Below are 17416 nucleotides of genomic sequence, written 5' to 3' on the forward strand. Positions count from 1 at the left end.
TCTGAAAAGTAGCCGGGGTGCAGGGGTTGCCTAAACACCTGCCGCGGTCCACGCAGCGCCCCGGTGGGAATTAAATTGGCAATGCCCCCTTGAAGCTTTAGCAGAGTAAAGTAATCAAAAGTGATTTTTCAAGGTGAGTCTGCATGATAGTTTTATTGTTTGACAAAAAAATAATAATAAAAAGCACCATGAGAATGCTCTCGGGCAAAGGATTTCACATTTAAAAAATAAAACAAACAAAAACAACAAACAAACCCTGCTTAACAGACAGAAAAACAGCCACAATGCTTCACCTCTAATTGGACTTTCTCTTTGTTCCCCATTCCTTTGATCAGCATTGCTTCTCTATGCTTCTTTCTAGCTAGTTGAGAGCTGATAGCATAACTTTGAGTCTGGCCTGTCTTTTGGCTACAGTTGTCTTCCTCTTCAGTTCCAGATTGGCCCTCTTTGCTTTTAAATCCAAAACAGCTGGAGGGGACCATGTTGCAGAAATGTGGAGTAGTTGCAACCATCATTTTAATGAAGCATTCTTCTATGAAAGGTGCCATAACATTTTGCTGGTTTTTTAAGGTGCCACAAACTTAGGTGCCACACATGTTAAAGTGGGAAGCTCAGGCAGTGCAATATGCCTTATCTTTTATGATGGTGGGTTGGGGGCTGCAACTATTATTTGACCTTTAAAGTCACAGAAGAGGAAGTAATATCAACATTAAGTCTTGTTGGCCAAATCTTCGCTACAGGTATCCCACACAGCTACACAAAGAGCAGTGAAATCCAACTTCCTAAAGAGAAACCGCCTTCCCTCTGCCTTACAAGCCTGATCCTGGAGCCTTTTCCTTCCGACCTCGCCCTCCTCCCCAAATCTAATCATCCCCCCCACACACCACCGACAGGACCCTGGAGGCACCGGATCCTAATTATCAATGGCGGGAAGGGAGTAAAAAAAGAAAGGGAAAAAAATTCAGAATTGTTAATCAAGGGAGCTCCGGTTCCAGTCGCCACTCCAAACTCTCTTTTTCTTTTTTCCCTCCACGTGACTTTCCACAGGGGAATTTTCTGGTAAATGAACATTGTTTTCGCTCTCCAGAGGGAGCTGCAGCCGTCTGGCTCTTTCCATACCTTCGCATCCCCGGTAAACCTCTCCCCCACTCCCCATGCCACCCCTGTCTTCTTCCCTTCTCCAGCCTTCCCCTGCCTCACAAGGTAAGTAGCCAAGCCACTGTTCGGCTCGTCTGCTTGCCAAGCCAGCCAGCCAGCCTGCCTGCCGCAGGGATGATTTGCCACCGTGGAAATCGGCTACCTCTCCAGCTCGACTCCCTCCCAACAATTTGGCCATGCATTTTATTTTTATTTTTTCTTTCTTTCTTTCTTTTTTTGCATGCCTTGAGAAACACAACTTCCTTCTCCCACCCACCCAAAAGAAGATGATGATGATGACAGCGGGAGGCAGGAGTCACTCTCTCCCTTGCAAGCCCCCCAGCGTCCGGGGCTGGTGAAAAAAGCAAGAGCCGTTCTCTCTCTCTCTCTCTCTTACCGGAATACAGTCAAGCCCTTTCTAGTACGCGCGATCTGCTGCCGTCACTTTGCACCTTGCAAATGCAAAAACCACAGAGGGCTCTGGGATTTTTTGTTTGTTTGTTTTTTGTTTTTGCAAAGAGCAGCGCAAGCAAAGAAGAGCAGCCAGCCAGAAACCTGCTACCGGTAGTCCAAACTAGCAGTGCTGCTGTTCAGAAAAGAAAAAAAATCGGAATTCCAATTTTAGTCGGAAGAATATCATGTATGCATTAGTCACAAAAGTGCAACCCCTACACACACATGAATACACACAGTAACACTACTATTAACACTATTTCATTATGCTATGCTTTTAATGATTTTTTTCAGCGCTAAGTAGGCATTCTATTAATGGATAATTTATAATAGTTCTTTTAAATGTTCATGATAGGCCCTTTCATCCTTAAAACCCTTAAACTTATTTATCTACCTTGCCCATAAATATGAAATGGTTTCCTAACAAATTAATGGAGCTTTTTTCCATTATTTGGGTAACTCCTTCACATTGCAATTCAGCCGCCTTTCAGTCTGAAGTGGAAAGAGCATTTATTTATTCCAATATAAACAATAGGACTCAACTGCTAAAAATATTAACAGGTATACATAAGGGCTTTTAAGTGCTAATTCATCAACCTGCAAACAGGTTTTGGGTGAGCCCATGCAAGAGCAATGGCACTTCAAGACCATATCTTTGGAAAAATAATGTTAGGAATTCAACATAAAAGTGAAGGAACAACATATTTTTCTTATCTGCAAAAGATGAAATATTACTGTTTGCAATGTGTTTATTCCCAACCAAAGAATGAATTGATTCAAACCACTAGATTATGCTATTTAATTTAGGTGGTACACTGGGCAAAAGCAATCTCTTCAAATCAACTTACTAGATCTTATTACATAGTCCAACCAGGAGGTAGAAAGAGACAAGAGGGCAAGAAAGACAGAGCCTAAACTTGTATACCTGGTGATTTCAGATCACATAAGGTTCTTAATCATACCTGTGTTCCCCCCAAAATAAAAAGACGCATTAGAGCTTATTTTTCAGTTAGGTCTTATTTTGGGGGGAGATATGGTACTAAATGCGTCCATCTGGCTAACGATCTTAACTGGGGCTTATTTTTGGGGTACAGCTTATATTACAAGCATCCTGAAAAAATTAGATTACGAATTCATGAGATAGCATGTTTCCCCGAAAATAAGACCCAATTGGAAAATAAGCCCTAGAATAATTTTTTCAGGATGCTTGCAACAACATATCCATTCTTCTGGCAGAAGTAATCATTTTCTTCCCTGGCAGTCTACTATTTAACGCAGGGGTGGGCAACTATGGCCCTTTTATGAATTATGGACTTCAACTCCCAGAATTCCTGAGCAAGCCATGCTAGCTCAGGAATTTTGGGAGTTGAAGTCCACAAGTCATAAAGGGGCCATAGTTGCCCACCTCTGATTTAACATAAAAGAGTCAGAAAGAGAAGGAGAGAGAGGGGCGGAAATATGTAAAAAAGAAAAGGCAATTGGCCAAGAAAGCAACTGAGAACCCTATCCCCATATGATTCCCCCTCTTCTAATTTCAGCTTCATGTAGCTTTAGTCTACGGCCTCCCAAAAGTTAAAGAGAAAATTAGGCCCTAACAGAAGAAAAGAGTTTGACCTCCCATGCTTAAGTAATTCTGCCATGAATCCTGTCTTTGTGCTTCTAGTTTCATGGGCTAAAGGGATGCTTGCAGCTTTTACTTTAATAATTAGGAGAAAGCCAAAATCTCAAATAAAATCTTTATTGTGGTCACTGACCAGCATAGACAGAACCAGCAAACTTTCTCCCATCATTACTGGAAAGAAGAGACAAAAACAGACATCCTTTCATAATTCCTTGGGAGATGTTACTTGAGCAGCCTGGCTCATGCGTAATCAATCAGACAGTGGCAACCAACCTATTTCCAACCTATCTGAATCACTGTTCTAACTTATGAAGAGTTAGAACTGGGTAAAATCAAACAGAAAATTCCCTAATAAGATGAAACCTGACCCAGCAAAAATTTTATACTGATCTACTGGTGAACACATTACTTTTCATAATGAATCTGATGAAGACATATGATTGGGAATTGCCCTGTCTTTATTTTATGGAGAGTAGATGTTTGACATATTATGTGAGCAAGAAACAATGGGAATGTATATATTCGGGTACAATCAAAATTTCTTAGAGATGTCTCTTTTAAAGAAACAGACATGCTTCTCTTTCCTGTTGGTTTCCACCAAGCAAGGGCTTTTTAAATTTCATGTAAGACTAGAAATATGTCAGAGACAGAAAATCCATCACTAAATGTTTCATTATTCCATAATTCCTTAGCATAATCCAAATTCCTTCAGAGCACATGGGAGGGGATTTAATCACCACAATGCCATCCATATTCATGTTATCTGGACATTGTCCAATACATTTCTTGTTTTTCTTCTGTAACAAAATGGAGAAACCACAAACTTTTGAAAGTTACTTACTCCACAGTACTCATCATTGCTGAAGATCTGGGGAGGCAATGGGTTGCCTTGTGCAGGCAGTTTGTCTTGAGGAATATTTTTATACATCCACCGCCTTTGCTCCTCTGACATGGTGATATCCACTTGTTCAAAGTCAATCTTGTTGGCTTCCAGAAATCGCACAATGTCTTGTTGCCTCTTCTTTATCTGGAAAAAAGGCAGAACTAAGAGATGGTCACTTGTTGCCCAGGCCAACTGTGCAAGTAAATCATGGCAAAGTTTCTATTGTATACAAACAAATCTATAACAGGTTTTCAGTCAGCAATAATGTAGATATTGTCTTTTCTTGATCAGAAAAATTTTAATTTACCCATCTGAACAAGTTCCATCATCTTCACCAACCATTCCTCCATTGTGCATAGTACAAAATTTTTGTATCTTTTTACATACAATAATCTCATTGAAGTTATTATGCATAGAAATGAAATTTTTTGCAACTGTCCATACATTTAAAAATGAAAATCCTCTGGTCTCAATTGTATATTAATAAACCTAATAGACACTGAAGCCATTTCTCCAGCACATAATTTACTTAGTGGGACTAAATAGATAGTGGGACTATCCAGTGGACTAAACAACAACGCCTATTATGAAAGCTTTACTAAGGACCTCCAAAAGAAGGGGGAGGGGTTCAGCAGCACTTTGCTATAGCAACCGCTTCAATATGAACATCTCAGGAGAGGGTGTTGATTTCCCAGGGCAGATGTTCAAAGGTACTACAGAGGCTAGTTGGGAAGATGTATTACAATATGCTCTACAGTTTGCTTTTAAAAAGCAACTAATGAGACTAATTTGCTCACTGAAGGACAGTGTGTGCAGCTGACACACATAATCCAGAGAAATTGTTCATGTTTGAAACAAGGATCCCACCAAAAAGCTCAATGTCTGGAGCAAGGGTCTCCAATCTTGGCAAATTTAAGACTTGTGGACTTCAACTCCCAGAATTCCTAAGCTAACATGACTGAAGGGGGAATTCTGGGAGTTGAAGTCCACAAGTCTTAAAGCTATCAAGGTTGAAGACCCTGGTCTGGAGGACATAACTCAATTCTAGGTGGTCAAACTGATCACACCATTCCTGCTTCTTCAGGAAGAGGAAGGAGGATCTTCTGTGGCTATTTTAACCCTTCATACTACTTTAGCTTCCTTGCCCTTGGCTTGACAAAAAGCACTTTTCTTTTTACAATTCATAAAGAATATGCTTTCAGATGACCGACAGGAAGGAACAATGCTGTTGAAGTGAACATCAGTTCCAGTCAACAAGAGTTAGGAACAATGAAGTCTAATAACATCTGGAAGGCCACATTTCATTGGCTCTGCTGCCCCATCCACTGAAATGGATAGTAAGACACAAAGTGATGATTAAGAGATTCATAAAAAACAATTTAAAAATATGCCATATAGACTCATGGATAAGCCGAAAATTTTAGGTTTGACTTATCTGTGACTTTATAGGGTACACCTTCAATCCAAAGAGTTTTACATGCAAATTAAGTAAATATGCTAAAGTAGCACATTTTATTAATTTCTGAGTAAACAAAGCAAAAAATAAATAAACATAAGACTCCTTATTTATGTAAAGAAACATATTATTTTTTCATTACTAGCAACTAATTATTGGTAAACATTAGTTTGTAATGCTACAGGTGTTTAGATCCAGCTCAACTGTCTCAAAAATACAGTAAAGAAGAAAATGCCTTTCTCAATTCTCAGTATTTTATCAGACTGTATCCAGACTGTGTTGTTTGCTTATTTCAAATTATTCATTTTATTAAACATTCTACTTTTTCAAGATAACATATTATAGCAAAACAAATGGAATTTTTCCATGACTAACTTTGCGATTCTACCCAATGAACTTTGTGCAATCCAGAAAATTTGCAGAGAGGAAAACTTTTTGTTGTATATGTTTCATTTCATTGTACTAACAAGTGAAAAAAAAAGAGATCATATTATTTTACACATATTCCAAAATTGTCAGAATAATGGGAGGTGGAATCCTGCATATGGTTTCCCCTATACTAAGACAAAACAATCCTTCAAAACAGATGCTTTAGAAAAGATTGGAATGCATACAAAGCACATCATATTGAACCAATCAAACCATCGTATCTTTTCAGTGAGAACAAATAACCAGTGGAACAGCTTGCCTTCAGATGTTGTGGGTGCTTCATCACTGGACAGCCACCTGTCTGAAATGGTATAGGGCTGTGACGGCAAACCTATGGCACATATGCCACAAGTGCCATGCACAGCCATTTGTGCTGGCATGCGAGCTGCAGGCAAACTTACCTCACTGCACATGCATGCACCTCACAGCTATTTTTTTTGGTTGGTTTGAGGCCTTTTTCGGCCTCCCAGAGGCTTGGAAAAAGCCTCTGCAAGGCTTTTCAGGCTGAATTATAGGCCCGTTTTGTCACTTCCTGTAATACCAGAAGTGACAAAACGGGCCTATAATTCGGCCTGAAAAGCCTTGGAGAGGCTTTTTCCAAGGTTCTAGGAAGCCAAAAAGGCCTCAAACAAGCTGAAAAACCAGCTATGAGGCGCAGAGCAGATAAGAGGGTGGAGTGGGGGGAATTGCGCATGCATGCGCAGGTGTGGGGAGCGGGGCACACATTGCATTCTGGGTGCTGGCACGTGAGTGCGTATGTACTGGCAATTTTTGGCACAGGAGCCCCAAAAGGTTAGCTACCCCTGCTATAAAGGGTGTCTTGCTTGAGCAGGGGATTGGACTAGAAGACTTCCAAAGTCCCTTCCAACTCTATTCTGATTGATTGACTGTTCTTTTGGCCCAGCTGTTCGATTAATCCTGACTATTTCCACAGGCACATACATTCCCAGGCACTTTGTTTACTGTATCCCAATACAAAGCAAAATAGCTATAAATGCACATGGAGGCAGAGACTGCCAGGAGCAACCTCTGAAAAACCACCCAAGGCTGAAAGGAGGAACAGCTGCTTTAAGTGCTTTAAAAGAAGGGCACCCTCTAATGTTCTAAATCATCCTTTCAAATAATTTGCAGGTCTCTGTAGATTAATGGTGCCGAGTAACTGAGAAAAGTGGGGGATGCAAAAGAACTAAAAAGAAAAGGTGGGCATTAATCTGTCAAAACCAGGTGATGGTGCACTTACCACAAGGCAACCTCACTGTATTGTACATTTCATAAAACCATTCTAAACGCTAGCAGTTTATGGACAGCTTAGGAATACTTTGTTGATGACAAGGTAACAAGTTGTAACCTGATTGACAAACAGTTCTGGGGATATTTAATAGAGGGTTAGAGAACTGAATACACAAAAGAAGGCAGTATAAAGATCAAATAGTACATATTCTAACTCAGGGGTCTTCAAACTTGACAGCTTTTAGACTTGTGGACTTCAACTCCCAGAATTCTTTCTCCAGTCATGTTAGCTCAAGAATTCTGGGAGTTGAACTCCACAAGTCTTAAACTTGCCAAGTTTGAAGACCCTTGTTCCAACCACATGTAGCACTATGCAAACATAGTTTGTTTTAATTATTATTTTTTCCATAAGTCACAATGACTGAGGCTATATATAAGATAAAACCCTAAATCATGATTTGTAAATCACACTATAAAATTTGCAAAATGTGTGAAGCTGGAACTAAAGAAATCATATTTTGCTGTTCAGTATTCTATGAATCTAGAAAATAAGCTGAATAAGGCAGCCAAGCCTTGAGACTTGCAAACTTAGCTAGCCTGTTTGCACAAATTTTATTTTTATATATGCTTAACGGTATAATTTTTTTTACCTTAAAACCCTCAGTTCAAGATTTCTGATATGTAAGATTGAAAGACGGTATTTACTTTTGCTTTAAAACTGCACACCTGACTGCATGCTCTATAGATTAATGGACTGCATGCACAGCATACTTTAGTAAAATTTATGGAGCTACTGAAAACAACTATTTTCTGTTGGCATCTTGCATTTTTGTTTAAAAAGAACAATTAGCTCAGCAAACGGTAGAAGGCATAGAACAGAATTTCTGCATGCTGCTCTTTTCTTTAAAACAGCTAAATCTGGAGCGAGATCAGCAGATGGATGACAAGAGTTGGATAAACAAACACCAATATTATTTAAAATGACTCAAAATGTAAATCAGCCAGTCAGGGATTGAGAAAATAAGACCAAAAACATGACAGCTGTTGCTCAACAGAGGTGTCTTGAATTCTGGCTTAGAATTTTGAAATATTCTTTGATTAAGCCAAGCGTATCTGAATTACAGGAAAAGGATTAAGAATGGTTTTGTGGAACAGCATATTTATGCTGTGTGATCAGAAACCAGGAAAAAATATTCAAAATATATAATTTTTCTATACTGAATATTTTGTAAACCACACAATCTGATCAAATCTCCGTATCATATTTCAACAAACTGAGAGCCAGTCTAGTATTAGTTAAGATGCTGGGTTGGGAACCAAGAGATTGAATTCTATGCCTCTATTAGGCATAAAAGCCAGCTAGGTGACTGACTGACAGACTCTCTCTTTCAGCCCAACCCACCTCAGAGAGTTGTTGTTGCGGGGGGGAAATATGAGGTAGGATTATTAGGTAGGTTTTCTAGGGCCCTTAAAAATATTTCTCTTCTAAACATATATATGACCCGATTGTTTCTGATGTTACAAATTGTACTATATCTGTTCTCATCTTCTCAATGAATGGCAGTATGTAATGAAATCATCTACATATAGAGAAAAACCTTAAGTGATTAGAAACCAGAATAAAGTCTTCACACAAGATGTACCTATATATTACTCACACAAGATATATCTATATATCACTAAAACTCTTGTTGTCAAGACCTTTAATTGGGTGAAATGGTGCATCCCAGGGCAATAATTTTTGAACCAAGGTACTTCAAATGGGTTTACAGAATGTCTTCCAAATCTGGGGGCCACGACTTCTGAGGGATTAAATTTGGGGAGATTGTGGCTGCCTCTGTGCTGCTGGTTGCTATTGTGCTGCAGCTGTGGTTGTGTAATCTTCATTTTCAACATTCTGTGACAGTTTCCCTCATTTTCTCCACCAACCAGGGGAGGGGTGGGGAGAGGAAGATTTCTAATTCGCGTGATCTCTCTTTCCCTCTCTCTGTATGTATTTGTTTCTGTCTGTGTGTGTGTGTGTGTGTGTGTGTGTGTGTGTGTGTGTGTGTATGTATATAGGGGATAGATTGCCTAATTTTATACAAAAATGTCTCATCCTACATATTGTTCATTCTGAAGACTGCGCTACATTCAATATAATAAGGTAGCAATTGAAATCAAGGATGAAAGACTTGAGATTAAAGTCCTGCATTTTGCTAGTAGTATCAGAGTCTTTTACTCCTAAACATATTGAATTTCTTAAGTTACTGGTACTTTCTATCATTCATTAAAAATGAATTTCTGCTGTAATTCTCAATTCACTTATGTGGAAGAAAGATCCCTGATAATGTAGAGAGTATTTCTAAATTTAAAAAAAAAATCCCAAAGGGCAACCATATTAATCCACAGAAGGAAAACATATATTTTGTAGCCTATTACATATTTTAAAATATGGTAGAAGCATTCATAGACCTAGAGTCCATTCTATCAGATGTGCAAAAATAAGCTATAATAAAGGGCTTTCAAATTAATTTAAAAGCCTTGGTTTTACTCAGTAAACATAGCACCTCACCTTTGTTATAAAATGCAAAGGAAATTCTACAAGCCTGACATGTTCATATATTATCCATAACAACATTGTACTGGAGAAATAATAAAGAAATGGAGATTAAGGGGAATGGAGCCCTTCTGTTAAGTGAAGAGAACTCTCAATTCAGTAATTTCAAATGTTTGTTGAGGAAGTATAGCTTATTTTTTATACAGTACAAATGATCACAATATTTTATCAAGTTAATTCTGAGAATTGTTTCACTTCTATCTTGAGGAATATACAGTGTTACCTCACTAGTCATTGTTAATTGGTTCCAGAAGGCATGACGAGTATGGAACAATTTTTTACTATTAGGAATAATATACAGGTAGTCCTCGACTTACAACAGTTCACTTAGTGACTGTTCAAAGTTACAATGGCACTAAAAGAAGTAACTTATGACCATTTTTCACTTATGACCACTGCAGCATCTCCATGATCACGTGATCTACATTAGGATGCTTGACAACTGACCCATATTTATGAGTTGCCCTGTCCAAGGGACACGTGATTTTGTAACCCTTTTGTAACCTTCTGACTAGCAAAGTCAATGGGGAAACCAGATTTACTTAACAACCGTGTTACTAACTGAACAACTACAGTGAATCACCTAACAAGTGTGGCAAGAAGGTGTAAAATGGGACAAAACTCACTTTACAATTTTCTCACTTAGCAACATAAAGTTTGGGCTCAATTGTGGTTGTACGTTGAGGACTACCTGTAGTGAATCACAAGGCAGCCATCATCAATAAGTTCTAGCTTGTGCATTGAGTATCAAACAAATGATGAGTACTGGGACAACATTTTCATATCAAAATGCACTGAGTTCCAAATTCGACGACTTGCGAAGTAGTTGAATATTAAGGTACCACTGTATTTGGATAGGTAGTGGGGAAGAGACTTTTGTTGTATTCCATAGCACGTATACTTTGGGATCCTTCAAGTTTCTACTTTTTAACAGCAATGCACTGTCATCAAGAGCATGAAGTGTCTTCTACCTGCATGCCATACCGGCTGGCTCTCTCTTTGCTATCTGAATCAAATGAGGGTTTAACAAATAGGTGAATGTTGAAAGGGCAATAAACTTCAGTCCAACTCTGCCATTGAAATTTAAGCAAGCAACCTGCTCACTTGCTTTTGTGGCCAGTTCCAAACTCTTTTACTTAACTTTCAAACACTGGGACAGTTTGGGTGCCAAATATATGAATATTTTCCCAGACTGGCTTACACTTTAAGTTCCAAAGAGGAGGCTCTTCTCAAAATCTCTTGCATTTAATAACAAATAAGGTGATATGACATTGCCTTTATGAAAAACTGTCCCCATAGCAGTAATTGAGGTCAGCTTCAGTCTCATTTTGTTCCAGATGAAAACCGACTTATTAATTGGCAAGTTGAATCTAATCTAATCTGTATTTGATTCTCCTTGGATATCTTTTTATTACTATATTGATTACATGTTGGAATAATAGCCATTATTGATGTGTTAACAAAGAAAGTTCTTGCTTATGTTACATATTTACCAAGTCCCTTTTGTACAGGGCCAGTGGTGCATGCAAAACACAATTTGTCCAGGTACAGATTTTGCATGTTCTTCATATAATTGCTGGTTTGGCATACTTGCTCCTCAATAATACAAATAATACAAAATTATTTATACATGGTACAAAACACAATGGCTAGGTTCATACAACATGATGCTAAGTTAAAATTAAGCAAACTGCATAATGTATGAATCTAGCTTTTCCTGGGAAGGGGGAAAATAGCAGAGTTAGATGGGGTTAACTCAGATGTCAATATTATAATAATAGCCTTCCCCCTCCTGCTTACCAAATTGAAAGACCCTGTAGTAAAGGAAATTGCAAGCAAGAAATGACTTTTTTTGCAACAGGAGTATTAAGAAAGAGTATATAAAAGACAGAAAATTCAAATCTACTCTTCATTATTTTGTGACAGCTTTGCTTCCATTGATGGAGTACTTTATGTGCACAGTATTCCATCATTTGTGCTTTAGCTAAAGGGAAGAGCAGAATGGTGTAGTCTGATACTATGCATGATGTAATAGGCAATGGTCTATATCAAGGTTCCCCAATCCCCCAGGCGCTGGCCCACTACTGGGCCACAACCTGTTTGGAACCAGACCACAACCAGACCGCAACCTGTTTGGAACCAGCAGTGGGCAAGCATACATGCAAAGATCCATTTGTGAAAGTGGACACATGCCTCGCCGCTTGTACAAATGCACAAAATATGCATGCTCACGTGGGCACCTGCCACTCACATGGAACCCTCCCCTCTCCCTGCCAGTCCAGCAAGCTGGAAAGGTTGGGAACTGCTGGTCTACATTATGGTTGTTGCACTATTACTACTGCAGAATTGCCAATAGCACTTCTCAGACCTATTGATTATTGAGAAAGGAACAGTAGTGGTGAAAGTGCTTATGGCCACACCACTTTTCAGTGTACCGACTAGAAAAAAATCTAGCACAGTGATGGCAAACCTATGGCACGTGTGTCACAGGTGCCACGCGGAGCCATTTTTGCAGGCACACGAGCCCCAGCCAAACTTACCTGCACTGCACATGTGTGCACCTCCCAGCTGATTTCCAGCCTGTTTGAGGCTGTTTTCGCCTTCTCAGAGGCTCGAGGGAAGCCTCTGCAGCCTTGGGAGGCCGAAAAATGGGCCTTCTGGAAATACCGGAAGTGCCGAAACGGATCCTTTTTCAGACTCCCGAGGCTGCAGAAGCTTCCCTCGAGCCTCCGCGAGGGCGAAAACGGACTCCCCCGAGTTCCAGAGGTTTTCCTTGAGCCTCTGGGAAGGCAAAAACAGCCTCAAACGGGCCAAAAATCAGCTTGGAGGCACACGCATGTGCAGGTAAGGGGGCGCATGTGCAGGGGGGCAGGGCACATTGCATTGTGGGTGCCAGAACATGCACTTTCAGTACACAACAGAAAGGTTCACCATCAGTGCCCTAGCATTAAGTTTGTTAGATATCCACGTCCTTTTGCTTTGAGCAAGAAAATTATTTGCTTATTTTAGTTCAAGCATTCAGTTACAGATATAGCACCCAGGAAATGAGTAATAAACTTTAAGGGAAGGAAGGATTTCCTGAATTTCCCAAGGCAAATAGGCAGAGAGCCAAATATAAATAGTGCAACTTGTTGTATGCCTGCTCAAATATAAGCTCTGCTAAGCCTAGTGAATAGAAAATCCCAGGTTTTTTATTTGAGACAAGGATGGCTTTCTTGGTTATTTTAATCATTGTTTTTAAATATGTGGCACAGATTAAACATTTTGATGATGTATTACTATAAACCACTTGCTAAAAATAGACCGACAGTTCTACTACGATAGAGGCTTTTATTGTGAATGTTCAGTGACTGCTCATTATACAGGTTCTAAAAAAATCTAATAATTACTCAGCAGGCTCCTGAGATGGATAAATACTCATTATTGGCTGATGCAGCTATCTAGCATGATACATACTTGTGCCAAACCACACTGTACTTCAGCATTTATTACATGAATGGACAGAACGCAAATTATCACTCACAGCTATCAGATCTATCAGAAACTTCAGAGTCCAGAGAGACAGCATAAGTGTGTTTTACAGAAGGCAAAGTTCAATATCCCAAACACTGAAGGAAAAGCAGTTATGGGTGTAGAAAATCTCCTTCAATGACTCAATAAAAAGACCATTCAGGTCCATATTTATGCTTACTTTGACAAGAATATATAATTCAAACAGAGTTCTCTAGATAGCAAAGTTAGTTACAGCAGCAGAAAGTCCAGGGATTATAAACTACTTGTACAATATGTCTAAGAGCCTTTTCGAACTTGGTGTTTTTCAAACTGCACAACACCTGCAGGAAGGTCAGAGATGGCTATCTCTGTTATTACAGTAAACTTCAAAGGGTTAATGGGGATTCCCTTTGTTCACATTATCATATAGAGACACCAATCCTACATTCTTTGAGGACGATCCTTACAGTGCCAAAATATAACTGTGTCTGTGCAAAAGGGAAATATCTAAAGACTAAAAGTATCTTGAGAGAAACAGGACTGAGAACAAAACATATAAGAGGGGAACACTCCCCCCCCCCAAATTTTTTAAATGGTGGATATGCCAACCACATCCAGCTGAAATTTTTATGCACATTTACAGAGGAAGCTTAATTACTTAAACAGCACATGCTACAAAGCTAAAATGTTTATTTTTGAAGAGTTGTGGGTGTTGGTTTAGCACTGCTTTCTAATCATTTTAGTGTAAATCCTCCCACCTTCCTTCAATGGATTAGAATTTATTATCAAGATCTTAGCAAGGCTTAAATTTGACTTGCATCTTGAAATACAACTTTTTGAGTTTTTGTGTGAATTGAAGAATGCTATTGAAGCAGCAATTTTATGGTGAATTTAATGTGTTTACAAACTCAACTATGTCCATATAATTACAAGCTTTGTTATGAGTTCAGATGAGCTCTGGCATGCTGATGGTGAGTGGATTGTTTATCGTTGGATCCTGGAAGATATGTGTGGTAGGTTTTGTGTTATAATCCTGTATATTGCCCAGAGTCACTTATATGAGGTGGACAGGCATATAAATCATATAAATGCATACGGGCTTCTGATGCACCTAGCAGTCCCATTTCTACATATGGGCTCCTTTTTCAAAAAATACTGTGTTATTCATTATGGTCATTAATTATTAACTATTAATTACTTCATTTTAAAACGGGGGTCATGCCAATTTTTCAGAAAGGGTGACAAGAATGGTAATGCTTTTGAGGTATACTTATTTTCTTTCACCCTTTCAGATGACCAAATTAAAAGATTGAGCCAGAGGCCAGTAAACATTGTTAGTAAATTACAACATGTATATTCCAGCCCGCCCAAACCCAGAGATTCTGCAACCGAGAGGCTGCCGATAGGACAGCTCGCTTCGCCTCTCTCTTTCCCGAGAAAAAAAAATGCTGTTATTAGCCACGAAAAACAACTACGCCGCTTTCCAGTGTTACGGACTTTGCTGCCCACGGCAGAAATCTCTCTCTCGGCTCTGCCGGTTCTCTACTGAAAGATTTCGCGCGCGTTTTGCTTTCTGTCGGGGTCGCGATTTCGATAGCCTCGGCGCATAGAAGCTTCCCCCGGGGTGGTGGTAAGGGTCTGTTGAAGGAATACCCTTCTTTCCCTAACACAGCGTCCCGAGTGCGATGGACAACTCTCCTACCATCGTCCAGCCACATGGCTCGTGAGGGGCTAAGGCGTGATGGGAGTTGTAGTCCGGCCCAAATGTTTGTGGACACCAAGAGGCAGGGCAGGGCGATGAATGAATTCAGTGGCTCCCTCGCCTGACCGTTGGGACTTCCACGCTCCCCAGCCTCCCTTTTCCACTCACCGCCACGGAACCAGAGGAAGACGCGACGAAAACCCGAATGACCATCTTCCCTTCTTTCCTCCCTCCCTACATGCGCTTCGAGGCAGCTCCCTCTGCCAAAGTCTAGAAGCTGCGAGCCTCCCGCGCCTCCGTGTCGCGCTGCTTCGCCTAGACTAGAGTCTGCCTAGCCAGCGCCTAGCCTGCCTCGCTCCTATAAGCCCTTCCGCCCTACGAGCCCGCGACTGCAGGGCGCGCCGCAGATAAGCAAGGGCTGCGAGTGACTCCGAGATGCGGCAGGAATCCGAAGATGAGGGGGGGAGGGTGCAGGGTGCAGAGATGTCTGGGAAATGTAGTTTTACGGGCCCTGGCATAAACCGAAGCTGTTCACCTTCCCTTTCTCTTCCTTTTGAGGCAAGGGTGATATGCAATTAAATAAGAGACGGCACATACCATCACTTTGTTATTGGAGAAAAATAGCAAAATCATCTCAATGACAAACCAGTGGAATAAAGAGTATATCAGTTGAACTGAGAACTGCCAAAACATATGGACTACTCTACCTGACTAGGGTAAAGCTATAGACGCAATTTACATAGACTTCTACAAAGCCTTTGATTCAGTGGTACATGATAAACTACTGTTAAAACCAAACTCTTATGGCATTTCCAGATCCCTCCATAAATGGATTACTGCGTTCCTGTCAAACAGGCAACAAATAGTAAAAATAGGGAGCGCTATATCAAACCTTGCTCCAGTTAACAGCGGTGTCCCCCAAGGTAGCGTTCTAGGACTCACACTCTTTATACTCTATATAAATGACCTTATAAGCAACTGTGTCCTTTTTGCGGATGACGTAAAACTATTCAACACCACCAACAATGCTACTGTCCTTCAAAGTGACCTTGATTATGTGTCTGAATGGTCAAATAATTGGCAACTCCAAATCTCGACTAACAAATGCTCTGTCCTACACATTGGTAAAAAAAAAATCAGTACACCAAATACAAACTAGGCGGATATGATCTCATTGATGATCCTCACTCTGTCAAGGATCTAGGAGTACTCATATCTAATGACCTAAGTGCCAGAGCTCACTGTAACAGCATTGGCCAAAAGGCATTAAGTGTTGTAAATCTAATCTTACGAAGCTTCTCCTCTGGAAATATCGGATCGCTAACTAGACACAAAACTTTTGCTAGACAATACTCGAATACAGCTCTTCAGTCTGGAATCTGCACTGTATATGGGACATTAATACAATTAAATGAATCCAGAAGTATTTCACGAGAAGAGTACTACACTCCTCTGCTCGCAACAGAATACCCCATATTACCAGGCTTGAGATTTGGGGCTTGGACAACCTTGAACTACGTCGCCTACATAGCACACAAAATTATCTGCTACAATGTCCTACCAGTCAATGACTACTTCAGCTTCAACCACAACAATACAAGAGCACACAACAGATACAAACTCAATGTAAACTGCTTCAAACTCGATTGCAGAAAGTACAACTTCAGCAACAGAGTGATCAATGCCTAGAATGCACTACCTGACTCTGTTGCTACATCCTCTAAACCCCCACTCCTTTAACCTCAAACTATCCACTGTTGACCTCACCCCATTCCTAAGAGGTCTGTAAGGTCATGCATAAGTGCACCATTGTGCCTACCATCCCTGTCCTATTGTCCCCATTTATTCGTACCTATTTCCTGTATTCTTACTCATGTTTATACCTATTATCTTGTAAGCGATTGACAAATTAAATAAAAATAAATAAAATGAACTGAGAACAGTAGAATAAAGAGTTATTCAGCTATTTCACTGAGCTTCTTAACAGATGTTTAAAGAATAGTGGATAGTTTAAGGAAAGATGATATGCAAAGAAGGGATTGGGGGGGAAACCAATGCAAAGACAAAAGCCATTGAGTGCTTGTGCATTTTCTGTAAATACTTACAACCTAACATCATGTGAAGGATGCAATTTCCCTATTTTAAAACCTCACCTAGAAGAACCCAAAGCAAGAGAGAGTTCATTTATTTGCACCCCACCATTATTTTTTCTATAAATAACTCAAGGTAGTGACATATATGATACACCTTCCTCCTCCTATTTTCCACATAACTAATACCTTGTGAGGTGATTTGAGCTGAGACAGAGTGACTGGCCCAGCTGGCTTTCATGGTTAAGGCAGGATTAGTTGATGGATTAATAGGTGTTAGTTGTGGCTGTACAAGAACTAAGAAAGTTTGCTTTGGAAGTGGAA

General features: G+C 39.9%; 1 protein-coding gene across 1 annotated transcript in view; it reads right to left on the minus strand.

Moving 5' to 3' along the window:
- SH3BGRL2 (SH3 domain binding glutamate rich protein like 2) overlaps positions 1–15447 on the minus strand; it is a 38036-nt gene extending 22589 nt beyond the window's left edge. Inside the window, exons 1-2 of the mRNA XM_026695117.2 lie at positions 15171–15447; positions 4053–4238 (exon numbers count right to left, since the gene is read on the minus strand). Of these exons, the coding sequence (XP_026550902.1) occupies positions 4053–4238; positions 15171–15215 (231 nt within the window). The 5' untranslated portion in view covers positions 15216–15447. The remainder of the gene's footprint in view (positions 1–4052; positions 4239–15170) is intronic.
- Positions 15448–17416: the final 1969 nt, after the last annotated feature.

The sequence above is a fragment of the Pseudonaja textilis genome, chromosome 1 (genome assembly GCF_049901715.1).
Source record: "Pseudonaja textilis isolate UNSWEBS1 chromosome 1, rPseTex1.2, whole genome shotgun sequence".
Classification (NCBI taxonomy): domain Eukaryota; kingdom Metazoa; phylum Chordata; class Lepidosauria; order Squamata; family Elapidae; genus Pseudonaja; species Pseudonaja textilis.